Raw genomic sequence first — 27,308 nt, forward strand, 5'->3', positions numbered from 1 at the left:
AAATCCACAGAAAACAAAGTTGTGTAAATAACAAAGCTTGCTTTAGAGAGGCTAGAAGGTGACAGTCTTGTGTTTAGAGTATCTTTCTCTTGTTCTTTTAATTAAGACATTTAGTTTTCGTTTTTTGTGTGCGCACATGTGGATCATAGGATATGGGCAATGCCTGTCTGTTCATTTCTGTTGTCTTTCCCATGGTATAAGACAGGCTTATGTTTTTTGGTCTTTTATAAGAAGACCTTACATTTGGTATTTAATAATGAGAAAGAGGATGCTCTGTGTACTTTTTTTGCACTGATGTGAGAAACTGCAAGATACTGAGCTTCATAATTCAGGTGGTCCCTTATTGCATTCTTGAGTAAGCTAAAACAAGCAGTTTGTTACAAACCATTTTGCACTCAGTCTCCAGCTCTGTGCACCACAACCATCACCTGCTTCACTGCTAGAGCTGAGTGACACCGATCCGATGATCACAGTCATGGGTTGTTCTTGGTCTTTTTGGTGGTATCCTCTTTGCATCGGAGCTTGTGAGAGCAGAAAAAGCTTGAGACTTATTTGGAAATACAGCTTTTCAGCAGCTGACTTAATTATGGTCTGCCACTGGACGGACACATGATGGGAGACAATGAGAAGGAAAGAAAATCTAGTAGCAGGTATCTTCAGCAAAACTTTAAAAAGATGGCATGAATGTGGAAAGGTAGTTTCTTCAAAGCTGATCTTGATATATGGCAGCAATAAATGTTCTTGTCTTTCTTTTTTGAGGACTCCTGTTAGGATAGCCCAGTGGAGCTAAAAGGTAGATGTCAGGCGTTTTTCACCAAACCCATAGGTTTTGTGACCATATGATGCAACGTATTCCTGACATTTTTAGTGACCCTTGCCTAGAGACCTTGTTATTGGTAGACGATGAAAGTCTTATCAGCTGTGGGAGCTATAGGGTTAAAACCCTTTCCTGGTGGGGAAGAAGTTTTTCAGAAGTTATTTCCTATTGGCAGGAAAAAAAAAGAGTCTGGAGACCTGTTAAGGTCTTGATTGACTTATTTGAAAAGCTTTCAGCATCGTAGTATTGTCACCCACAATAATGTTGTTCTAATGAATAATAAGGGCTAGAAGAGACTTTGTAGAGATTCCTGACATTTAAAATGCAAAATCTTCCAAGTATTTCATGGCATCCAAATATTTCATGAAGCTCATGGATATCCTCAAGGAAAAAAAACACACAGACAGGCTGAAAGGATGTATTTTTTTGAGAGGCATGTGCTTTGAAGGTGACTGTATGCATTCCCTAGTGCCCTGGAAGTCAACTTGTCACCATCACACTGTCTGTTTCGTTTTGGCTAGAATCTACCTTACTTTTATCACTGCAAGGAATTCAGTGATGTACATAAATGACATTGCTGCATTTGGGTACAGCTGTGTCTGGCCGGTTTTGGGAGAGATGCTCAGCTTAATGTGCAAATGTCATATAAATTTAATGGCCAGCCTGTGTTTTCTTAAGTATTAAATATTTCTTTTAAACTTATGGGCTTTATTTTGCATTGATCAGTACACATTTTCCTGTGTACTTGCTTGTAATTCTCACTTGAAATAATACAAATTTTAAAAGTAATTTAAAACGTCTCTGAACTGAAGGCAGACTGGATGGAAAGAACGGATGACATCCTCAGTTTAAACCCACTACTTGGTGTATAAAAATTTTCACTAAATGAGGATGCTTGTTGCCATTAATTACGAAGTTGAGATTTTTTTTTTTTTTTTTTTTTTTTGTGGTCTGAGATAGTGATACAGAAATTCTGTACCCATTCGGAACATCAGAAAAGGCTCAGGAAATCTTAATAGCTTCTTGTATCTGTTGGCTTGCATCTGCTGTCCCTGGTCTATCCTAGACTTGGACTTCAACTCACATGCCAACTTTTGGTTTTGAATATCTTCTAAATTAGAAATGGCAACCTACTCTGGAGCACATAGTATGAACATTTGTTTTGGCAAAGGAAAGCTGCATGATTAACAGTAGTTTTAGAATAAAATGTTTCTGTGTTTTGTTTACAAATGATCTGGAATTTGGATTTGGTGGTAAATAATTTTAAGTGGAGAAATATAACTAGTAAAAAGCAGTGTAATAATATGTCTGTAGAGCACTTTGAAGATAAAAGCTCTATATACTGTAAACATTATTACTAGTATAGCTTAATCTATGTGGAATAATTAATCTAGCATAAGCAAAACGTAAATTTTTTTTTTTGGTAATGTATAATACAGTGTTTCAGGAAGTCTAGTGCACCTATGTATTTACTCTTACATTATAACATAAGAAAGTCATCCTCTTATTTTTTTAATATCTGTGTGTTGCAATGATTTACTTTGTTGTTACTTTCCAAATGTAGAGGCAGTCCTAATCCAGAACAACCTGCCAGAAATGTGAAACGTTTAGGCTGGGAGGAATAATAGGTGGGTTTTTTTTAAGATGATGTAAAAATACTGTGCGATGAGAAATAGGTGCCTGTCAGATACAGAGATGTTTGAGGGTCAGTTGGACTTAGGCTTCTACTGTGGCTTTGAAGAAGACTTGACTGAATTTAGTTACAGAGCCATGCAGGTGCCAGATTGCGCTGGGAAGTGAACACCTGCCAGGCTGCTCCCGATAACTCAGCAGCTCAGAGGCATTTTCCCAGGCTCCCAGATGAATGGTCCGTAATAGCCGTGGGAGAGGGCTTCCCACTGCTCCACGCTGTACCACAGCCTCTTCTTGGCAGCCTTCTGGAAGCGCAAGTCAGCTTGGCTGGGACTCCTTTGGAAACAAGTGTTGCTGGATAGTCTTACAGTAAAGAGTCAGTGTCTGATATGTCCTGTCGGTGTCGTGGGACTATGAAATATAATGAGCAGGGCAAATTACCCTTCCCTTAAAAGGCAGCACTCAGTGGTGTGTATTTCAGATGAAACGGAACTGTGTTTTTTCTAGAACCGCTTTTATTCTGTCGCAATTTTGGTTTTGGAACCTGGGTCTGATGATTTAGGTGCACAGGTTTGAAATAAGAAAAACAAAACTCCAAATCACTAACAGCATATTTTTTTTTTCTGCTTCTGTGTTGGTAATCTACAAATGGAACTTTGTCTACGTTGCATGATGAAGAGGAAATTGAAGATTGGGCCAAGTGGGTTTGCTGAGCCTAAGATTAGTGAAGTTTCTATCGGTATTACTGGCTGCAAAACAGTGTTCGTAGGTCAAGGTTAAAACTTGTGGGGTGTCCTTGAAAAGAGTTACTGCTGGATCATTCGGTACATATCACTTGGTCTGTCCTTCCAGATACCATGAAGAGCAGCTTTTGGTCGTTGCTGAGTGTACACTGGGTAACCCTCTTCCCTGGAGCATAATCCACAGCTTGCCCAAAGCCAACATTAGTATATGCTAGTGTATAAACAGCGTTGATGGTGGACATGTCTGGAATTGAGAACAGAATTAGATTCATGCTGAGTAACTGTGTAGAAAGTTTAAAAAGCTGCAAGTTGAGTGAGGTTGTTGAATGAGAAGGCTTTCTTGAGAGGCTTGGTTTTTAGTTTCTTATTTCATGAAGCAGAATGTTTAATTGGATAGTATGTTTTTCTTGAAGGAAGCAGAAAGACTATCACAGTTTTTATAGTTCTGCAGTAACTCTGGCAACTTTAAAACTAGGGAAGTTTTGCAAACTCCAGCTTACTGTGGATTAGATCAGATGTCGCATACAAGAGGGTTTCAAAACATTTGATGACCGTAGCTGTGTGATAACTTTCGAAATATAGGTATCTTGAATATAATGCATCTTAAAATTTTCTCTCAGTTAGCAATAAGTAACAGCAAATCATCTGTTCAGGCTTTTTCAGCAAAGTCAAGTAGTAAATAGTCGTGGAAACGAAAATTATTTTCTAGTGTTAGTCCCTCTGGGCTGAGCTTATTAGCTCAGGTGCAACTCCCTGTGAAGGCTTTGTAAGACTTTCAGATTTAAGCTGACACTGCAAAAATAGTGTAGAGGTGTCTTGATCTCTTATAATTATTTTTTTTTTATTAGGTTTGAGGTAGGTGTTCTCTTCCAGAGAACAGTAGCTAGCTGAATCAAGGGCCTTTAAGAGGACCGTTCAGGCCATTAGTCAAACAATTATGCTTAAACACTTAACCTCTCAGAGAATACCAGGATAGCAAGAAAAATAAACAGATTTACATGTTACTGATTCATAAAAGAATTTCAGCAATTAAATATTGTGGTTTGTGAAAAGCAAAAAATTCACACTTTTGCATTTTAAGTTCTTCTCAAGAAAAATATATTTGGAATATCCCTGACAAATGGAGGTGGAAAGACTCTTTTAATAATACTTACTCTCTGTTTGAAGATTTTTTTGCAAAGTTGTACTTTTATGAATGTTACTTTTTCAGCATTACAGAGGTCACAGTGGAAGATGCTATTATCACACTAATAACTTATTTATATACAGGGCAAATTCCTTGATTTGGCTAATCCTATTAACAATGCTAAAGAATTGTGGATGCCAAACTGAAATAGCTAAAAGTAATTTTCTTTAATTGTGCTCGTAAATATACAGTTAATAAAGCTGATGGATTACATCCAAATTTTTCTCTAGCACTCATCATTTTTAAGGGATCGTTCAACTTGTCACATCTTGACTTGATCTCTAAAGGGAAGTCAAATTTTAGGTATCTTCCTGAGGGGAAGGAAAAAAGATGGCTGATTGAAATTTCAAAGGGATTGATTGTGATCAATAACTATAGTTCTTAATGAGAGCTGATGCTGAACAGTGAGCTTGATGGTGAGCTCCAGGAGATCTTGTACAAGTAGAAGAGTTGTAGACTCTGCAGGAGAGGACATGCATTTTGAGGCTTATACTTAGAAATAAGGCATGCCTTGGCATTTACTCGGTAGAGATTGAGACTGGAACAAACAAGTTTTCCTTACTTATTTGTAAATGGTTAGATTAGAAGAACAGCAGTAGCGCTTAATTTTCTAACTTTTCTGTGGTAATTGCACCTAGGGTATCTGACTGTCTTGGCAGCAGCAATAATTAGTCTTGCAAAACCCATCAGAGTTAGGGGAAATACCCTCTTTTGCACGTTCATTTTAGTGAGGTGTACAGAGAGGCTAAGGAGGAGGAGTCACAGATACTAACCTCTTTCAATTTCAGTAGGAGTTAGATTGCTAAATACCTTTATGAATCAAGTTCAAACTGATTTACTCAGGGTCATTTGGGAATTTAAGTAGAACAAAAGTAAAAGCTGATTTCCTTAGCCATAGTCTAATAGCCTCTTTGCTGTAATATAATCCTTTCTGCCTTTTCTTATGCTCCTGGTGCACAAGGATTTCTGTCATTCTCAGGAATAGGAACTGAAGAAGGCTCTGTGTGTGTTACAGGTATCTGCTGGGTCAGCCAGGCTAGCTCTCTCTACTTGTAGATATGGAGGAGTTTGAATGTACACATTTCTCACTTAATGAAATTGCAGATAATTAAGACCTTTCATGTTTGTTTGTGGGTTTCTTTGTAGCCAGAATTTTTTTCTATCAGCTTTGAGTATGTCACCTTTCTTTAGAAGGCAGTTAAGAAACTGGTCATCTGCAGTGTTCATGTAGAAATGTGTACGAAGACATCGTAGTGAATAGGACTGCAGCCTATTGGAGTGGTGACTGTGACACTAGGCTATTAAGCAGATGACATCTCTGATCAGTTAATTGATTTAAATTTATTTCTGTGGTTGGATACTAGAACATGGTGGTTAGTAATTTGTTTAGATTTTCCCCGTTTCAGATATTAATTTCCTGAGTATTCAGTATGAGCAATTTCTTTTTAAAAATATTACTTTAAAGTTACATTTTATTGTGTATTCTTGAGCTGCTGCTGCTTTCTCTCAATCCTGTCTTTGCAGATATGCACCACTTTGAGACCAGAATGCCCAGGATATCCTTACACTTATTATTGTCCCTTTGTTTTATGTTGCAGCCAACAGTTTTCACATTACTGCCTACTTTATGAAGAGATGGGTTAATCTCCGTTGTGCTGTAGGGAAACATTATCGTGGTAAGAAATCAGATTCTTACAGTGTTACTTAGAATTTTGCATTTCTGGGGGGAAAAAAGGAAACAAAACCTAATACTTTGTTGCATTTTGGTCTACTTAAATCTACTTAATCAAAATTTCTTTTAGAGCTTGATTTTGCTTTTTTCCAGAGGATGTTTACTTAAAAAAAAAAAAAAAAAAAAAGGAACTGTTTCTTAACATATGATGGATTTTTTTAAAAAACTTAGTTTTAAATTTATGTATGCCTTGCCCCAGGGTAATCAGCTAAGCCACACCAAATTCTGTAAGTATGATGAGACTCAGCATTTTACTGAGTCTCTGCAGGGTGAATCAACCTGGAGTTGCAGTATGAATCACTTCATTATTGCTTGAGTGTCTTGTGACATCAACTGTACAGTACAAGTGTATGCAAGAAAAGGCTTTCATTCACCTCAGTGCTATAAAATCCTTACATAGATGATGTCATTGGACCAGATCTTTTTTTTTTTTCATGTTTTCTCAAGCCAAGATGCTCTGTAAGGAAGTGATATCAATCCTCTCCTGCCAGCAGCAGTAGAAAGAAGTTATAGTGATCACTGCCCTTTGTGTTGAGCTTTTCGTATTAAAAAAAAGCAAAATAAATCAATTAGGTGCCCTTAAAAATATCAAATACTTGAATGGATATTTTTAAAGAATTTCTTATTTTCATAGGGATTCATTATATTCGTACATGTTTAAATCTCTCTTAAAATACCAGCTAGTTGTTTTCTAAGTCCATATTGGTTGAAGATATTGGAGTGTTGACTTTAAATATTTCATCAAACTTGTTCTCCCAGCCTCCTGGAAAAATAGTTAAGAGTAGAATAGCAGAGTGTCTGCATTGGTGTCTCAACATTGGTTCTTGTGTATTAAATTTGAACTTTTTTTAAATATCACAGAATGGTCAGAGTTGGAAGGGACCTCTGCAGATCATCTAGTCCAACCCCCCTGCCCGAGCAGGGTCACCTACAGCAAGTTGCACAGGGCGGTGTCCATGCGAGTTTTGAATATCTCCAGAGTGGGAGACTCCACAACCGCTCTGGACAGCCTGTTCCAGTGCTCTGCCACCCTCAAAGAAAAGAAGTTCCTCCTCATGTTAAGATGGAACTTCCTGGATTCAAGTCTGTGCCTGTTACCTCTTGTCCTATCACTGGGCACCACTGAAAAAGACTGTTCTCATCCCCCTGGCACCCTCCCTTTAAGTATTTATAAGCATTAATGAGACCCCCCTCAGTCTTCTCTAGACTAAAAAGACCCAAGTCCCTCAGCCTTTCCTCATAGGAGAGATGTTCTAATCCTCTAATCATCTTTGTAGCCCTTTGCTAGACCCTCTCCAGCAGTTCCTTGTCTTCCTTGAACTGGGGAGCCCAGAACTGGGCACAGTACTCCAGATGTGGCCTCACCAGGGCAGAGTAGAGGGGAAGGATGACCTCCCTAGACCTGCTGGCCACACTCTTCTTGATGCACCCCAGGATGCCATTGGCCTTCTTGGCCACCAGAGCACATTGCTGGCTCATGGTCATCCTGTTGTCCACCAGGACTCCCAGGTCCCTTTCCACAGAGCTGCTTTCCAGCAGGTGAGCCCCCAACCTGTACTGATATATGGGGTTATTATTCCCCAGATGCAGTACCCTACACTTGCCCTTGTTGAATTTCGTAAGGTTTCTCTCTGCCCAACTCTCCAGCCTGTCCAGGTCACACTGTATGGCGGCACAGCCTTCTGGCGTGTCGGCCACTCTTCCCAGTTTTGTGTCATCAGCAAACTTGCTCATGGTACACTCTATCCCTTCATCCAGGTCATTGATGAATATATTGAACAGCATCAATGAATACCTAAATATACTTTCATTTTGTTAGCTAGCAAGTGAAATTTTTAAAAATGTACCAATAAAAATGTCTAACTGGAATTAACTTGCCCTACTAGTGCTGCCAAAAATTAAGGCTCTGATGCTGCAGTCAAAACTTTGCTGTTTCTAACGAGAAAGGAACTTCATTTTGGTGGGTTTTGCTCCCAATAATAGCAAAATAAGCCCACATCCTCAAAAAATGTTTCTATTCTGTGAGATACACCTAGTACTTCATAGACAAAAACCAGTCGTTGAGCCCAATAGAAGAATAATCTTGTATACTTTATATCAATGATGCTCACTTGATATCTAAAGTAAACTTAGCAGAGAGTCTATTATTGGAACCCTACAAAACAAATTTGGTCCTTACAACAGTTGTCCAGCTTTTCTTTTGTAGCCCATTTGGAAGATGTCTGAAGACTGTTTGCAGTTTGAAAGCCATTGTACTAGACCTTTGAGTGTGGCTTTTCAGGTCTTGAGGATAGAAGCAGAGAAACAATAGTCTGGACATAAGGCACAGCAGGAATACTACCTCAGACACAATTTTGATAACAGAGTTGATATTTCTGAAAGGGTTATGGAAGGCTCATATTCATTATCAAGTTATAGTACCTTAATAAGCTGTTGTGCCAATACAGATGCATCTGATGTCTCTGTGTATGCTTTTTCAACCAACGGCAAATGCAAGGTAGTCTGTTTCAACATCCCCATCTTTCATTGTAATGACCCTAGAAAAGCCGCTGCTGTACAGACTCAGAGGGATTTCTCGGATACTAATGGAGATACACTGTTGGTGAAGGAGCAGTACATTGTAGAGAGACAGTAATCCATAAGGATGACCTGATCATCACTGGCAAATTGTGCACATCATGCCTATACTCAATTTATTGTAAGGAGGTATTCTATGAAAAAAATCTATGAGGTCAACCTCGTGTTTTTTCTGCATGCCTTATTTCTTTCTTTCCCAGAAAATAGGGTGCTATGGCTTGTTTTTGAAGTATAACAAACTTTTAAAATTAGTACCTCTCTCTTTATAAAACAAAAAACAACAACAAAAAAATCTGAGCTGAAAATATGTAGATATTAATCTGGAAATAATTGATACGTAAAATAACAAAATATCTAGCATTGCTATGTCTAGTCTATTCTAATCTGAGAATCTTTCAAGTTTTAATTCTTTGCAAATAGAAACTTTGTTGTGTTCACAGCAAACTGTGTGATCTTGGGTAAAATCTGTAATTCACTAGTAGTTAACCAATTTGTTTAATGACTTAAAAAATCACTGTAGTCAGTTTGAAACACTTAGCCTTATGCTGAGTTTTTATGCCAAGTCTTGACTGTGTTGTGCTGTATTAAAAACATGATTTACAGCTGTTGTGATGAAAAGACGCATCACCAGAATAGCACAAAAGAAATCATCGTTAAGTGGTTTGTCTGTTGGTTCTGTCTGGTACATTTGTCCAGAGGTGCAGGTGGACTAATTTGCAGCCATGACTATCCTCTTGGGAATTAAACTTAGTCTGACTTATTGATTTTTATTTTTTATGGTTTAAAAAAAGCAAAACAAAAGGAGGGATGTGATGTTGAAGAGAGTAGGTAAGAAACTAGTAGAGCGTATGAAGTGAGTTAGCACGCAATTTAAAAAATAAATTATTTTGTTTCCTAAAGTAACACGTATATATGTTGTCATGTGTGTTTTTGAACATGCATATAATTTTTGTAATCTTCTTTTCAATTCTTTTTGTATAGAACTACGTGTGTTTCCAGACAGATTTATAGTTTGTGTCAGTAAACTTGAATCTGATCTAAGTGCTTGGACATGTGAAAATGGTGTATTGGTATGTACAAAACTCTTCTGTAAATTTTCTGGTTTAGTTTATAGTGGTAAGATGAATGTTTATCTATGGATGTAGTAATTGACATATTTGTGACTGTCATCTTGGAAACAGAAAGTTGCATTAACAGTTGGGCCAAAGTATTCAAAAAGAGCTCCTGAAATGACTCTGAAACAGACAAAAAAGGTAATTTTTGGAAGCTCAGCGTTTTCTGGGCCATATAAATCTCAGAGAAAAAGACCACGTATTCAGAAAGCTAGGTATGATTTTAGCACCTTGTTTTAAGGATTTTTTTATATATATTTTGTCCTTGTAAAATTTTATTTTCCAAAATTATAGTGGGTCAGTTTTTAATATCCATGGGTTTCTTGCATGTTTTCTTAGTGCTTGTTCTGCAAAACAACTTGAATAGATCAGCGTTAGCCCTGCTGAGATGGGGGGGCGGGGAGGGGAACAACAAAAAACCCAAACAAATATTTACAGAGAAAAAGGCACTGGTGTGTTGCTAAATACCATAAGCAATTCTACTTAAATATTTCATCCCGAAGGTTTTATCAGGGTCAAAGGCTTATGAATTTTATGCTGCAGTTAACAGCTGATTGTCTCAGGAGTGCTGACGTTGACCCAGGTGGCTGCTATATGGCAGGCAGTCTCTTCTGTGCTCACAGTAAGAGTCAGAATTACACACTGAGGTCTATGTATATTTTAGTAGTTTATCTTAGATGTATTAAAGTATATTTGACCCTTGAAAAAAAGTTTTTCTTCTACTCATTCAACTAATTCAAAAATATTATTTTTACTATCAGAGTGGTTTTATTTATTATAGTAAATGCAAATTTTATTATCTTGATTCCTACATTGGTAGGTATCCTTAAATGTCAAAGGATCAAGCAAATGTTTTTCTCTCTCAGAAAAAAAATCTAACTGCTTTAGAAGTACTTTACTACATTGAAAATTATTACTTTCTCAGTGTTGTCTTAAAAACTAATTAGATGCTTTAAGTAGAAAATCCTGTCTCTGCATTTTGACTGAGAAATAAGTACCTTTTTCTTGCTTAAGTAGCTCTTATGAGATATCCAATTCCCTCCTTTGGTATTTTTAATCTTTCCATAAAAGATGAGAAGTTTTCTTCAGTTTCTTTCACATGATTCTGTCTAGTAAGTAGAAGGCAAATGAAAAATATAATGTTTTATGGACTTCAGCTTGACTATTTCAAAGTTTGGACTCTATGATCTTAAAGGTCCCTTCCAACCTAGACCATTCTATGATTCCTCATTCTAAGAGAAAAGTAGAGTTTGTCCAAAGTCTTATTTCCATTGTTTGCCCAGATAAGCTCCTTGGAAGATGTCTTTTGGTGGGGGCGAAATAATTATATCGGAAAAAAACCAACACACCACCATCAAAACCAAATAAACAAAAAGTCACCGAGGGGAGCTGCTCTGGAGCTGCAGGAAAGATTCACCTGGACAGGGTGCTGGGCCATCTTATCTAGACTGTGCTTTTGCCAAGAAAGGTTAGACCAGATGAACCCTGAGGTCCCTTCCAACCTAGTATTCTGTGATTCTATGATTTGATCTTGATCTGTGGAAACCCTTTGTTGTTTAAAAAGGGAGTTTAAACATTTTCATTTTTAAAAATAAATAAGTAAATCTCTTAGTGGGATCACAGCCTAAGCAATAATAAAGTCTTGGGAGTTTGCTTAACTTACAGATGCAATACATGTGCATAGAACTGTCTGGAACAGTCAGTGTACTATGCTCGTAGGAGAGAATGAGCTAAAGTTCTCCCTAAGCCATCTTTCCTAATTTGAAGAACTAAGAAGATATGAACAGACCCTCAGCAAATGTTTTGGGGTATCTTTTTAACACTTAACCCTTTTCCTTAAAGGGTCCACTCTAGACTGTTTTTGTTGATCGAGAATTTCTACAGTACATTAGTACCGAATTTGTCATATATTCCAGTTCAGTACTTTGCCAAACTGGAGAAGTGTTTGATTGCCACTGAAAGGTAATTTCAAGTTTTTGGCAGTCCAGAAGTAGAGGCTAAGGATCTGAGCTTTGTGTGTGTACTTTTCTCTAGGCAATTTAGCAGTGAGTATGCTTGAACTCTAAACTACACTACAAAAGACCACCCAGAAGACCTTTCTGTTGATATACTCCAGTGTATTCCGTCATGGGCTAAAAATGAGGCATATGTTTTGTTTTCCTCTGTATGTTGTTTAGGTTTGAATAATTTCGTAATGTTGCATGCAAGTTCTTTTAAATGTTTAATCAGCTCACGCCCTTGGTTTTGAGGGCCTATCTGTGTTTTATAAAAGTACTTGACTATACGTTAATGGAAACTTTGTCACTTTTCACTGTTGATTAATGTCTTTGCAATTGACTTAGTCAAGACTTAACAATTATTTTTTTTAACTGCTTTTATGTTGTTTTACGGTTTGGGTCAAGCTTTCATTCCTCAGCTCTGTCAAGGCAAGTCAGGCTCAATGCCCTGCTTTCCCATTACTTGGAACCAGTTTCATGTCAGCCTGATACAGACACGTTTCTTCCACTTGTTACACCTCTCTTTCTTCACCTATCTTCAGCACTTTATTCTTTGCGTTTTCACTGCCTTTTAGGCAGCTGTTCTCTGTATCTCTGAAGTAGACTGTGATTAACCCAAGGGTTTCAAGGGATGTAGGCAGATATGAAATGAAATTCTTACGTTCTACATCCTAGGAAAGATCATAATTAGATTGCTTCTGAGATATTCACAAGCACAGACCTTAGCATCAATTGCTGAGAGAAGCAATTTGGAGCCTTCTGTGATGCATCTTGTAAGACCAATGAAAAGGTGGCTTCAGCGGTCTGTCAAATTAGCTTTAAGCATAAACTAATAAAAGATTTGAGAGCACTTCTAAGGGGTGGAGCTGAAATAAAATAAAAGAAAATCTATTGAACGGGTGTTCCTGTGGTCATATCTAAAAATCAGGCTACAGGTACTAAGAGTCATTTTGGAAGAAGGGAAATCTCTTAAAGAATCTCTTGAAGAACTTGCTGTGTTAAAGAAACATTACAGCATGTTATTGAAAATACATAAGCAAATTGGAAGTCTTGATGAAAAGGTGGAAGAATAGCCTGTCTGATTAATGCTGAGTTTAAATATAAAACCATTGTTTCCTGTTTTGCCAAACTATGTTTGTAATCTTGAATAGTTTTATCTTGAAAAGGGCAACAGTTTTGGGAACATGGCAAAAGAGGAAACCCAGGGAAATATGTAAGAGCTCTGGACAGATTAGTCATCTTTTGTCAACGGCGACGTTTTCTTGATGATTATTAGTAGAGAGCTAAAATGGAAAACTGAAAACTGGTTATCTGAAGAAACAGTGGAAATGGAAATGGGTGGAAGGCTTATTAGAGGCCTGTGAGCATTTGAAAATGTGCTAACAATGGAGTATTCATAGATAACCACGTCAGCTTTATACTAGAATCTATGAGAGGAAGCAGTTGTAGGGAGAGCATGAGGGAGGTTAAGCTAGTGATGATATTGAAGTGGAAACTTGAAATCACAATTCATATGAAATCAGAAAAGAAAGTGGGGAGTAGGAGAGCATATCTTGATTAAAAAGATCTCAAAGTTTCCACTGAGCCTTGTTAAGTTCCAGAGAATATTGTACTAGAAAAAAAAAATATTATTTTCCAAACAGTATTACTCATAAAAAATCCAACCAAACAAAATAACCTACATAGGTGTGCAAGGAGGAGAAAAATGCTAAAGGTATGCCCGCTGCTTATTAAATCCCCAACAGAGAAATGAAAGCAAACTATTTAATCATCTTCATACATGTCTGAGTTTATAAATTGTGTCATTGTAACATACTTAAAAGAGAGAACTAATGTACTTCAAAACTCCTAAGAGCGTGAGTGACAGGATTTGCTTGGATTTTGATTACGCTGTGAAGAGGCTTCTGATTCTTTCATGAAAACATATGCTTAGTTGTAATTAACAGGAAACTTAACATTAGAGTATACGTTGCTGGAATTGTATGTCTATTGGAAAGTAGAATGAAAACTTTTTTCAGATAGCAATTTGTAAAGATTAGTAGAAGACTATGTGAAATTTAGTTATCTTAAATACTTTAAAGACTATTGTTAAGTGATATCAGATTGGGTAGGGGAAGAAGGAAATGCTGTGAAATACAATTGCACAATTTGCACTGTATAAGTGCTAATCTTGGCATGGAACTGTGTGTGTATATATTTAAGATCACAGTTAAACTGCTGTAATAACGGGTTACTACTGAAAAGGTCAGTCCACATCCCCTCTAGTTCCAGCTATATATTCCTTTCCTTTCTGGTTACAATGGGCCAGTGATTCTTCGGTTGAGAATGAATTAGTTCATTGACTTGATCCAGCAGAAAACGATTTATTTGTGAAGTTTCTCTGTTTTTTATTGGAGAATTAGTTTTCCGTCATGTCAGTTCACTGAACCAACTCATCCTGTACCCACACAGTTGGCAATTGTGACACAAAAAATGTTGTGTGAGCATGCAGCCAGGATTTGGATGATGAGAGCAGGACCACTCCTCTAGGTAGCAGCTGATATTTACCCCAGTTTGGAAGTAACATCCAAAATACACATTGATGTTACATTTGTTGTAGTACTTGTCTTGTTGGTGGTTTTCAATTTCATTATCCTTTTTTAAATTGCATAAAATCTAGTTTTCATGTGTTTTCAGATAATGTGCTTAATTCTTTTCAGTCATTATAGGAAACCTAGCTAGAGGAAAACGAACTGTAGTTTGGTAGCTGTATGAACAATGTTCACTACTTTTTTCAAAAAGATGGGGGAAACTGCAGACTAATGAACCCCATCCATATACCACATAGTAGAACAGACTAAAGAACCGCTTTTCTCTTTGGTGAGTTTTTCCTTTTGACACTTAAAGCTTTGTCACTTTTTTTCTACTCATCCTTCACATTCTGTTCAAGCTGATGTAAGACTGACGAAACATGCAGTCCCTCCTGCCTTCTCTTCTCTTCTTTTAGCCATGCATTCTTATCCTCAGCGTCTGTCAGTACTGGCATGTGTGGGGAGCTGGGTTAAATCATTGATCCCTCTGAAAACAAGGTGGTGTGTTTTTTGTTTGTTGTGGGTTTTTTTTGTTTGGGTTTTCTTTGTTGTTTGCGTGGTTAGCTTTCAGCTGGATCACTTAGGTCAGCCTGTCACTGCGTGGCTGCATAAATGGTAGTGTTGATACAGAGACTTGGCAGGACCATGTGTTGGATAAGGGTGAGATTTCCCTTTCAATGTCAGGATAGTTTTAAATTAGCTTGAATCATAAAACTGCTCTCTTGGAGAAGCTACATCACAAAGTAATGATACTAATGTCTTTGACTTGGTCGTAAAGAAGAATGCGTCAGCAATTTTACAATATTCCCTTTTGTCCCAGCTGTCTTCCTCTTCTCCTTGGAGATTACCACTCCTGTAGCAGAGTTTGCCAAAAGGGCTGTGTGCCTGCATCTCATCTTGCTGCATATCGCAGTCTTGTGGATTCACGCAACCCAAACTTCCCTGGGTTTTAAGCTAGCGCATTGAATTGCGGGTGGGAGCCGCTGGGGCATGTGTGTGTGCTCCCTTCTGCCAACCCTGCAGTAGGGATAGGAACCTCCTGCAAAAGGGGAGGGAGGATACCTGAGAGCGGTAATGCTATGAATTGCCTCAGTGAGATTTGTCCGAACTTGCCTTAGTTTCTTCTTATAGCTTACAAACGGACTGATTTATTTTCTGCATGGCAAAAGTCTAATAGCTGTCTGCTGTTTGTTATATTAATGATCCAGAGAAGTGGACAAATGATGAAATGAAATCTGACACAATTATTTCAATTAGTCAAGACTGGAGAAGGCTGTGGAGAATTTCAAAGAAACCTCACAGAGTGGGTAGAGGGGCATTAGGACTGTAAATGAAAATCATCTGTTGATAAATGCACAGCATTTTTACTGAAAAGAGCAATTACAGTGTTCATGCATACCGCTGAGTGAATTAACTGTACGGTCTCTGGAAAAACGCCAAAAAATTGCTACAAGGAACTGATTTGAAAATCTTTGTTCCATAGCATTACTTATCTGAAAAGCAGACAGAATATTAGCGTATATGCGGAATGAAACAAAAATTAATACTTAAATTGTCTGAAAGCCAATAAGTTAAATTGAATACATCTTCAGTGAAAGATTATGTACCTCTCATTGTGCAAAATCCAGATGAAGGATAGCAGAAATACAAAAGGTCCTGTAACTGCAGTATAAATGATTAAGCACTTAAAATGGTTTCCATGTGAAGCAATCTTTAAAATGTAGGGACAAATTGAGTAATCTTTTACTGATTTTGGTGGTTGCTGCTTGTATGAGTGCTCCAGTTGATTTAAACGTAACTACTTAGCAGCATTCACAAGATCTCATTTGTCAAAGCCTTGTGGTTATTTAAGATATTATCATCTGTCATCATCCCTTCACCTCCCTCATTTTCCACTCCCCTCTCTCTCTCTTGCTGTCACAGCTTATGCTGGTGGTTAATGCGGATTTGAGCTAAGATTCTGGACTTTGCACTGAATGATGTTCTTTCCTCTCTGCAGACTTTGAGAAGACAGGCACCTCCAGCAAAGGTGCAGGGCAGAAGGCTGGCAGTAATAATGTTTAAAGCTACAGTGAGCTAAAGTTTTTGTTTAGCAGCTGTGCAAATGCAAGATTTTGATGACTCTAGGAGTTAAAAAGATTTAAATCACTTCAATTTTTTATAATTCTCTATATTTCTGTTGGGCAAAGAATATTTGACAGATTTTTAGTTGTTTTAAAGACCCATCCATTCCTCAGCTGTCAGCAGAAATCGGTTACGACTAATAGGAATTTCATAACTTGACTGAACAGTAAGCTGAAATACATGATAGTAAAGGTCATGAGAGGGTTTTTGAACAGTTTGTAATGATTTTAAATTATTTGGAGGGGGACACACAGTGTGAGCTGAGAAATCTTGGGGGCTTTTGGGGTGGCAGTGTTTGTTTTGGAAACCAAGTTGAAACACTGACTGAATTGTTGAACAGTAATTATCTCCCGGGCCATGCAGTTCTACCTACTTTACATATTTTGCTTCTGTATAACCGGTAAGATCAAGAGTATTAGTTATTCTTTCCAAGATCTCCTATGGTTATTAAGCACTGTTGTAATTGTATAAAGAGAACAGTTGTTTTTAAAAATCGATGGTTTTGTTTTTTTTTTTTTTTTTGTGCAAGAATTGGAGGTTTAAGTATATGAATCATGTTGTATACATCATCTGCACTAGTATTCTGTTATGTCATATAACCCATGCTATATCTGGAAGGATAAATACAAAGTTTACTTCAATATTACTGATAGGTGCTTAGACATCTGTACTGGCTGACTCTGCTATCCATTTAGATTTGGTAGGCAGATAGAGGATCCTCCTGTCAGACTGTTAAAAGCTGTAGTACAGCATTACAGGAGTGCCTTGCTTTTTCAGATGTTCACGTGACAATTGAGTAGTAGATTCCTTCCCTCGTGGTTTGTAAGTTGGTGAAAAGGGGTCAAGCTCCACATAAAATTGCTGTTGTCTTATTTTATAAAAAAAACTTTAAAGTATAAAACATGTATATCTTGCATGCATGTCTTCTTTCATAACTACTGGAGGCAGGAACCTTAAAATTGATGGGAAAGGCTAGCTAAAGATGCGTGCTTTTAAGACACTGATTTCTTAAAAAAAAAAAAAAAAAATCCCTATTAATATACTTTACATTTTTCTTCAATGTCATTGAGAGAAGTTATTTTGGTTGAAAAGCTATTGTCTTTTCCTCCGTTTCTTATCAGTGGACACTTTCTCTGAAGATAGAATCTGAGTCTTGTAGCATCAGTATGTAAAATCAGAATGATTAATAGCTCAATTACTTAACATTAATTTTAATGCTTTTTGCCTTCAAGCAAATACACACAGTATGTATCACGTGCTTCTCAGTACGTAAATAAATCGTTTGGTTCAGTAGCACCTTCTGTGGCTTTAGAAAGTGTTATGTATGTTCTTGCTATCTGTGTTACAGATGTATATCAATTTTTTAAAAGAACCCCCCCGCAACTTATTTGTTTTATGCCATATACACCTTATTAGGAACTTTTCTGTTTTCTAGCAAGCGTTCACATTCAGAATAGTCTGGGATTCCTGCTAGATGTAAAATACAATTAAAATCCAAACAAAAGGCTTCGAAAGCAAGAAGGGATTTTCCTCATAGAAGTCATATGCTTTAAGGTACTCTGATGATGCTTTGGGGACCTTTGGAGTGTTTGGAATTGCCAGGACTTACATATAGAGTGAGAAACCTGGGTTCACACCTTGTATCTTGAGAAAGTGGAATGTGTATCACAGGGGCTTGTAACAGACTGGGCCAGCTCTTGGACTAAGTAGTACAGACCATAAGGACTCTTGACAAGCAATAGCTTAGTGGTTAAGATCCATGGTGTCAAATTGAAATGAATTTTGGTAGCAGATAATGAAGAATGTACTGATCCAGGAGTTAGATTTTGCTTTCTATGTTCGGCCATGGATAAGTTGTACCATTCTGTAGTTTTCTCTGGTTGTTTCTCCAATTTCCATCTTGAAAAGAATGTATTTTTTAGAACCACCAGCATTCCTTAAAAATACCTATTTCAGATGAAAAATCAGCACTCCCAGATGTAACGTGGAATGATGCTTAATGTTTTTACTGGAACTTACTGACATATAGAGTACGACAGTCCATTTTATAACGTTCTACAAGTCCAACCAAGAAACTGTATTTCAGGTTGAGAATAATATCCATTTCTGTACTTGGAAAACTTGTGTGAATGTTTTATGAAGTGGTAGGAGTTCATAAGTAGAATTGCTAGGAAAGTACATTGGAAATGCTGAAAAATTTGCGTTGTGAAATTGTGGGTAGCTTTTCCTTCATGTAGGATGGGAGAGGGCAGAAGACTAGACCCAAAGTCCTGTCTGTTGATTTGCTAGAAGTTAGATGATAGTATTTGATTCATCCTTCACTGACAGGCCTCCTCACTTGCTTTAGGAGCCCTTTTCTGTTTATCGGCTTGGAAAGAGTCCTGTCTGACCTCTCTGATCTGCCAATCATCTATTAGAAAAGTTAGGAGACCTAAAAGTTATCTGAGATGGTAGAGCTCATGACACTGCTTAGAGTGACATCAAGAGAAATTGTGCAATTGCAAGCTCACATAAAGCTCCCCTAAATAACTGTTCCTGTCTGATTTCTTTTACTAATTTTAATTTTATTCACTTGTGTGTGCCTGGGGTAATATTTTATTTCATTGTTTCATCTACATTATTATATTCAGAGTCCCCTGTCGTATGGCACTCTGATACTAATTTTGATTTATTGGACCCATTGATGTTTTCTGTTAAGTATTTTTTGATGAGAAAGTTGAGCCACATTGATAAATGCAATTCAGAAACAATGTGTGTGGGGTATATTCTGGGTTTTTTTTGGTGTTTTGTTTTTTGGTGGTTTGTTTTTTTTGTTTTGTTGTTGTTGTTTTTTTTTCTGTTAGCCAGACACACTTTATTGGTATGTAAGCATGTGCAACTGTTATCCTGATCATGGTAAGAGTCAACTAGAAAGTATGAAACCATTCGAGAGGCAGGAAGGCAACATTGTTTGCTTCAGAAATCTTTCTTTAAGCCCAGCATCCCAAACCCTAGACTGAAAAAAAAAAAAAAAAATTAAAAAAAAAATCAATATTTGTATGAGTATTATTGTCAGGCTGAAAAGGCTAAACCTCTCACTCTTCTTCAGGATAATGAGTTGTAAGGATTCTTCCCAAGTACACATCCATGAGTAGTTCTTTTACAGGTATTTAATGCTGTACTGCTGAATTCGGCTTGCTCTGGAGAGAGCTGCAGATGACAGTCACCACTTTTATTTTTTTGAGGGTTTCTTTTTCATTTTGAGTGAGATAGTAAGTTGAGTAAGATAGTGAAAGAATGAATTTTCAATTTGATAAGCCTTAAAGCAAGTATATTATGTGCCTAAGAGTCATGTTTCTCTGTAGGTCTTAATAGAGGTTTTTTTCCCAGACATGTCTGATTAAGTACTAAGGATCTTAAAATAACGTTTTGAGAGGCCAGTATTATGAGCAGGTAAGGTAGTAAGACTTTGCAAGCTTCATTTCTGCAGGCCCTTCTTTGCTGAGTTTTAGTGACAAAAAGGAGTGAGCTTACCCTAGGATTTTAAGAGCACATATTTCTAATAGAACTTGGCAGTTCAAGGGCTAAAGAAGCATTTTAATCTTTTGTGCCCACCCAGTCTCTATACAAATGTAAATATGTCTGTCTTTAACAATTTGCCAAGAAATGTGGTTTTAATTTGTTAGCAGCAGTCTCACTCCCTGCAGCTCTTTCAGAGTCAAGTCACAAGTCTGGCGGTGCTTTGACGTTTTTCTCTGTCATGGTGTCATTGTTTATATGATGTCTGCTTCTGCTGTCCTCCTTTTTATGCCTGGAATATTTTTCTTTAATTATTTCACTGCCTAAAAGGAATTTGGGATTACTAGACAGGATGAGAGCAGATTAGCTTTTTTTCTTTCTTTAACAAGTCCTGAAGTTCCCATAGGAAATAAATAGTATTCCCAAAACAGACAGTGTTTTTTATTTTTTTTTAATTAACTAAAATTATTAAGTCTAATAAAGAAAATAAAGGAAGTATCACCAATAATGGCTGAGTGTCTTAGTAGTATATGGAGTGCTCATTGTTGTTATTTATGACTCTCTCTGCCTTCTATTGTGGACTTATTCCAGCCTTAGGGAGTTTACATCACTCCTAATAGCAAAAGGCTCTCTGGTTCCCACAGAGTCTTTCAAAGACTGACTCATATGCCTTATGTTAATTGTTCAGCTCTCAAAATACAGCACTTAGAGGGTGTGGTTCCAAGGGGAAAATCTACTGTACTTAGAGGGCATGTTCAGAAGTGTTTCACATATAAATCATTTTGATTTTTAATTTTTTTTAATGCCTTAACCCTTTTCTGTCACTGCTTTATGTGATAAGTTATTTGAAAACAAAATAAAAGGTTGATGAAGGCGTAGTGAGGGAATGTGTTAGTCCTTCAACTCTGGGCCATTAACTCCAGTCTCACTCAACTCACAAGTGACATGGCTTCATCATCTTTGCCTGTCTCCAGGGTCTGCTCTTCACACCGTGGCGTGACCGTACACTCCAGGCAACGATCGTGCACTGTTCATAATCAGATGCAAGTTAGAGCTGAGGTTTATAGCTTATCTGCAGTAGTGAGTATGTGTGGACAGGAACTGTCCCCAGTTCTCCTCTGGATTTTGTACAAAGTGGTACTTGCTTTCCACGCGTTGCTTACCACATCTACAAGAACTGCCATGGTGGGCTAGTGATCCCGTCGTGGTCTGCTGTGTTGAGGACTGAAGAAGATTTAATAGAATTAGCCTTACCCAGTTACCAGACAGCAGAAATTCAAATGCCGCTGCTTGTGCTTCTGTTCTCTGGCGAAGTAAGAGTGCTCTCCAGCTGCTTTGATGCAGCATGATTGTGCAAGGTCCTTCAGCCTGAGTTGTGTGAGTGTTACTGGAAATCAGAATAGTTTCTACAGACTTTACAGTTAAGAGTCTGTATCTTCTCTTAAAATTAGCAAAGATCTGAAGTGTCTTAATAACGTTCCCTTCTTTAATAATTTACAAAATATGAAAATTTATTTAGTCAAATTAGGGGAGTCCATACCTCTAACAAGAATAGAAGCAACAATTAATCCCTTAGATTAAACTAGTTAGGCTTGATTTCTGAGGTTGAAATCACATTGCATGTGTGTCTCGTGTTTTCTGCCTGCTGTAAACACATGTTGCACCATTAGTGGACAGAACTTCATGCGTCTAGCAAAACACACGAACATGTTTGCGTAATTTGCCTCTGAAAGGAAGGCTCAAAACAGCTGTGGGGTTTTTTTTTAAACCATTGAAATGGCTTTATTTCTTTGCCTGACAACCCTCTTTCTGCTTACAAAACAGGAAGTTGTTTTCACTGGCTTATTCTTCTGGAAAGAGCGGTGAGAATTATCCCCTCTCCTTTAAAATAGAAATAAAAATCAAAGTGGGCAGGACTTAATGCCCTGTAAGTGACAGGTTCCCGAGTGGCGTTCCAGGCAGCGGTCATGTACGCGCTTTGGCCTCTCTACTTTCTTCAGGTCTTTTGTGCTACCTGGCTCCAGTGTGCTAGCTTCACCGTGTGGAGCGAGAAACGGTATAAATAAGCACTCCCTACATTTGTTGAGCCCCAGTCCGAAGTTGCATCATGCAGGCTGAAGAAGAAAAATGCTATCAAAGAAAAGGAGATGCACAAAGCCTCTTCTCTTCTTGACTTTGCCACGTTTTTTTCTCTCCTCTCCATAGCCTCAGAGATAATACTTTTTTGAAGTATGTGGTAGTTAATAGTGAAGTCAGCAAATGGCCCTTCTCTCATTGAGATTGTTTCATTGTGAAAGGAAATGCTCACAGCTTGAAGAAAAAGAGCATTTTGCTTCCCTCCCTCTCGCCCCAATCTTGTATTATATAAAACCATGGTGCTGCTGTTAGCTGAGACCAGAAAGAATTCCCTTGTTGTCCTGTAGTAGCCAACCACTACAAGCTGCGAGCGTTTGAATGTTAGTATTAAAAGTTTTAACCCTTGCCTTCTTAAATGAGCAAATAACACTGCATATCTTTTTGTAAGTATGGAAAATTATGGGAATTCTTCTGAGAATAAGTGTATAGACCACTGCGCCAGTCAGTCTCTTCAGAAAAAAAAACTGACAAACATGCTCCTGTCTGCAAGAGAGATTCCTGGCATTTGTCACAGTTTGAGCCACAAAGATGTCAAATATTTGCCAACAGTTTCCTCAGACGGTTTGGAAAGCTTCATCCTTTACATTGCAGTCTTGTTTGTTTGCGGTATATTTTAGCATATGAAATATGTTCGTTGGGAGTCTGAAAGGGGAGGGAACTGACTAGACTACCAAATATTAAAAGATTAAAAATAATTCTGTTTTTCTTAGGCTGCTTAGATCAAAATAATAAAGAACATCTGTAAGTCTTAGAACTCCATTAGAAATGGAGTTTTATGTTGAATAACCATAGCTCGATGTTTTAAACCTGTATTTTCTTTTGGAGCAGAAAGAAGAACTTTCCAGTGGGACATCTGAATATTTTACCGAGTCTGCTGAGAACAGGAAGCTTAAGATTAGTCTGAATGAACAGATAAAGCAAGACGTCTTGAAAGAAATGTATGTGACTATTCTAACGTGTTAAATTTATAATCTGGTAAAATTTGGGTAAATAGAATCTAGCCTATGTAATAAAATTTCAAATAATATAAACTCTTTTACAAAAGATTATTTTAAATTATTAAGAGGCTACTTAGTGTAGTGTAGCATATCCACTCTAGTGTGGATAAGCATATAAAATGATGGCTGTCATTTTGTACAGCAAGAAAAAAGCTATTATAACCCATAAGGATATCTCGCATAGCGCTAGGCAGAATAAAAACATGGGGTGTTTCTTCCTTGAATGAAGCTCTGAGCCAAAATAAATATGCCATGTTTGAATATGGTGAAAAACACTTTGCAAATATATATTTTTTTTCTTCATTTTGAGAGCCTGCAGTGTACCATGATATTAGTCTTGGTCTTTGGTCACAATTAAAGGGTGTTCCTGGTGTAGTGGATGGGGAGGGTTTGTTGGTCAGCTGAACGTTTTACTGGCCCTCTGCTGTACCAGGATGCCATTCTTACTTGTGCAAGCTGCCAGTAGCCCCAAATCAACTGTGAAATCAGGGATTTGCTGTAAATCCTGGCAACTTTTTTTTTTTTACCCATCTTGTCTCATCTGTATTGTCTTTAGAAATGAGATTGGATTTGGAGGTATGCCAGCTCTACCTATTGTGGAAGAGACCCCTTTCTGAAGAGCTAGATATGCGAACCTGGGAACTGCTTGGTATCAGCAGAGCAGCAGAAAGCCGTCAGCATGGGACGATCTGTAGCAATACGTTTAGACTCAGTCTTGCATAGGCAGCTACAGTACTTGTGCATAAAGTTCATCTTACAATCTTACAGCCTATGTGAAGTCTAGATTCATAGGTAACACACTGCTGGGGAGTGTTTATGTACTGACACTCCATCATGTCCCTTGTAATTCCATTTTCCTGTATAATTCCTTTTATAATATCATCTACTTGCATTACCTAAGTCCTTCCCAGATGAACGGGCTTGATATTAGATGAGTAGTGGTTAACTTTAAAGTAATGCTTTGAAATGTCCTGGGAAAAATTCCAGGGGAACATTCTAAAATAGAGATTAGAAACTCTCACACAGACACACACACATGCTGCCTCTCCTTGCCTGCCCCCCTCTATTCTTTAGTTACATGTTATGCACGTGAATACATGCGAATGGTTTGAAATCATTTAGGCTCTTAAGAAATATTATTTTATCTAGCCAGTTTGGGAAGGAATTCAATATACTTATGCAGTGTTGACCGTTAACATCTGTAATGAATCCAGTTCTGCCTCTTGGAATAGAATGTGGACTCCTTCATGGCTTAGTCATTAATAAATAGGGTTCCCCTAGTGCAGTGGAAAAATCAGATGGATAACGCTTGATATTATCCACGCTAGACAAACATTACTGCTTGTCAATATGATATACAGGGGTTTTTCCGCATTCAGAAAGAGGGTTGCCCTGGTGGTGTTTCAGAGTTTGTAACAAGGGCAGATTGAGGCAGTGAAGATTCTTTAATTTAACAACGAAATTCTTTTTTATTGCAGTGTGAAAAGGACAAAAACAAGGAAAAGTAGCACAAGCAAACCTCAAATCAGCAAGGACTCCAAGAAAGAGTATCTTGGCTCAGCGGACTTGCAGACAGGGAACAGAAAGAACGACTGTCAAACTTCTTTCAGTCCTCAATCTGAAGTGAAATGTGGGAGTAGAGGACAGCTAAAGGACTGCATGAATACAGCTGAGAGCAACTTGGAGCTTCCTGTTTTAGAGCTGGAAAATTATGTTAATCAGAGACAGCCAGATGATGTTAGCAGCCAGCAAAAACCTCACTCTGTGGAGTGGTTGAACTCGAGTCTTCCAAGCGAGAACCCCCCTTGTAGCTATGAGTCAGCACTGCTAGGTCCAAAACAAAGTCAAAAAGTGACCAAAACACAGGCGCAACAAAAAAGCTGTGCTTCAGAAGAAAAGTTAGAGCATTTAAAAAAAGTATCCTCTGAAGGGGCTGCTTTAATTCCTAGCAATACACAAATGAGTAAGTGTGCTGATGATTGTTTATGTCCAGTCCTAGAGGAGAAGACCCCGCTTAATTCCAGTTTGTTTCCTAAACAAGACATGACAAAGACTACTACGGCTGATGAGGAATCACTAACTTTGGGAAAAAACCTTTCCTGGCCTCTTTCTGAGAGAAACAATATAGTACAGACAAACAAAAATGAGCCAAGCACAACCACTGAAGAATTGCCTGTGATGCCATCATCTTGTTTAGAACTGCAGCCTGTTTCTTCGGAGAAGCTGATCCAAAAAAGAAAAAAAGAAGTTGAAAATGGTCTCAGGAAGTTAAAACTGCGAAGGCTTAAGAAGTCATGAAATCTGAAATACTACCTTGATGGCATGAGCGGACAGCCAAAGTTGTGTTTGGAAAGCATATGGAAAAAGTAGGAAGCAATTATAAATATTGAAAAATAATAAAAATACAAAGTCAAAATTAGATTAAACTCTTTAAGAAAATTTAGTTAACTAACTATCATAGTCATTTGGAACTGTAATTAAGGTAATTCTGTTCAGTCTTTCAGAACTAGGCATAAATATTGTACGAACCAGTGTAGTATTTATAGAAAGAAAAATCTCTTACGAAATAACATTTACTAAGCAAAATTTTAGATCTATGTATATTTTAGTACCATTAAAAAGTCATATCAGCTGATGACAGCAAAAGTTAAAACCTCTTTTGTGATCTGTTAGTAGCTGCGGTTATTCAGTGTTTTGCTTGTTTCTGAATACATAGTTTATTTCAGTAAAAATTAATCCTTTCTCTCTCAGTGTTAGGCAGTTCATGGTTTATTCATATGATCTTTGCAACAGTAAGGCAAATTGAGGTTATTTCAAATAAATCTTTAACCAGGATTTAAAGTTGCTGCTAATTTAAGCCCCACCTTTTCAGCGGGGTTTCAAAATAACTGTAGTTTGTGCTTGTGCAGTTTTGATATGAACATTTATTTCTAACCCAAGTTGTGGGTACAAGTGATCAATCATTCAGTCTTTGGAAAAATGAAGATTGGTTTTATATATGTAGTCATCTGGATGTGCAAACATTGCTATTGGGAAAAGTTCTTACATAAACATGCACGCACATCTTTGTGCGATCATATTTCAAAATCAGGCCTTGTTTGTGTGCAAGGACTGTTTTTCAGGTGTTAGCAATATCCAAGTTATTTCTTATTTTAAGATAGAGGTAATTTTTAAATGTAAAGTGCTTTTTAATACTGCTTTTGTAACTTGTATGCTAATGCGCTAAGGAAATGTAACTTTTTATTTCATGCTTATCTTTTTAAAATGTTTAAAATAAAATTACAAGCAATTTTCCTTCATCATTCTCTCAAAGTCAGTGTGACCACAGATATCTTATGTGAAGCAATTTTGAAAAAATCTTACTGACGTACACTTACGACTGTGGATATCCTCTGTTAAGTTAAGAAGAAGAGTCGCGTCAATAAGCATTGGGGTTGGTAGCGTAATACAGGTCTTTATGAGAGTTAGCAGCTTGGCAGTTGACAGCAAGGCACTGTCAATTGAGCAGCATCTTTCTGCTAGAAACAACTTCTGCTTTCGCGATAAATCAAAAAGATTCTGCATGCCTGCTAGAAGACGTTTTCTCTTTTTTTCTTTCAGCCTGTTTGTGTGATGTTTCTCACAGTGCTTTGCAGTAAGGTTGCTCATGCTCACCGATCTTCAGGCTCTGCAAAAAGGTCTTTCCTAATAACAAGCAAAACCGAGGCTGCGAATGAACCTGCGTTTGGAAGAATAGCCTGAGGTCTATTTACTGTTGTCTTTCCTATGAGTTTGAGGTACACGGCCAGGAAAGGAGTAAAAAGCACCTTTTTGATGGACTTAAAAGAGGTATAAAGGCATTTAATTATTTATCAGAAAAATAAGAGTAATTAAAATAGAGTAATTTAATAGTTTAAAGTTTTAGCATGTATTTTCTGGATGGCTTCTTTAAGTGCTTACAGTGAATAAATTGATAAAAAAGTGGTCCAAGCATATATTCTAGACTGGAGTTTAACTTTCCATTGGATCTCTGTGAATTTTCCATGATGTTCCTACCTACAGGAGAGGTTTGGAGGATTATGCAGTAACAAACGCATGTTGAGTTTACAAAATTGCTTCAGTTTTTTGTTTTATTCTGGTTAGGAAAAAGACCTTATACTTGCTTTTTCAAACTGGCAAGCACACTGATTGTACGTGTGAAAATTGG

At 37.5% G+C, this 27,308-nt stretch overlaps 1 protein-coding gene across 1 annotated transcript in view; it reads left to right on the forward strand.

The window, feature by feature from the left end:
• The window catches only part of SLX4IP (SLX4 interacting protein), a 77,314-nt gene extending 50,902 nt beyond the window's left edge, over positions 1 to 26,412 (forward strand). The window contains 5 exon segments of the mRNA XM_082481128.1: positions 5,977 to 6,054; positions 9,669 to 9,757; positions 22,953 to 23,062; positions 24,601 to 25,417; positions 25,420 to 26,412. Coding sequence (XP_082337254.1) covers positions 5,977 to 6,054; positions 9,669 to 9,757; positions 22,953 to 23,062; positions 24,601 to 25,417; positions 25,420 to 25,440 — 1,115 coding nt within the window. The 3' untranslated portion in view covers positions 25,441 to 26,412.
• The last annotated feature ends 896 nt before the right edge of the window (positions 26,413 to 27,308 follow it).

Source organism: Vanellus vanellus (genome assembly GCF_965231255.1).
Source record: "Vanellus vanellus genome assembly, chromosome: 3".
NCBI classification, from domain to species: Eukaryota; Metazoa; Chordata; class Aves; order Charadriiformes; family Charadriidae; genus Vanellus; species Vanellus vanellus.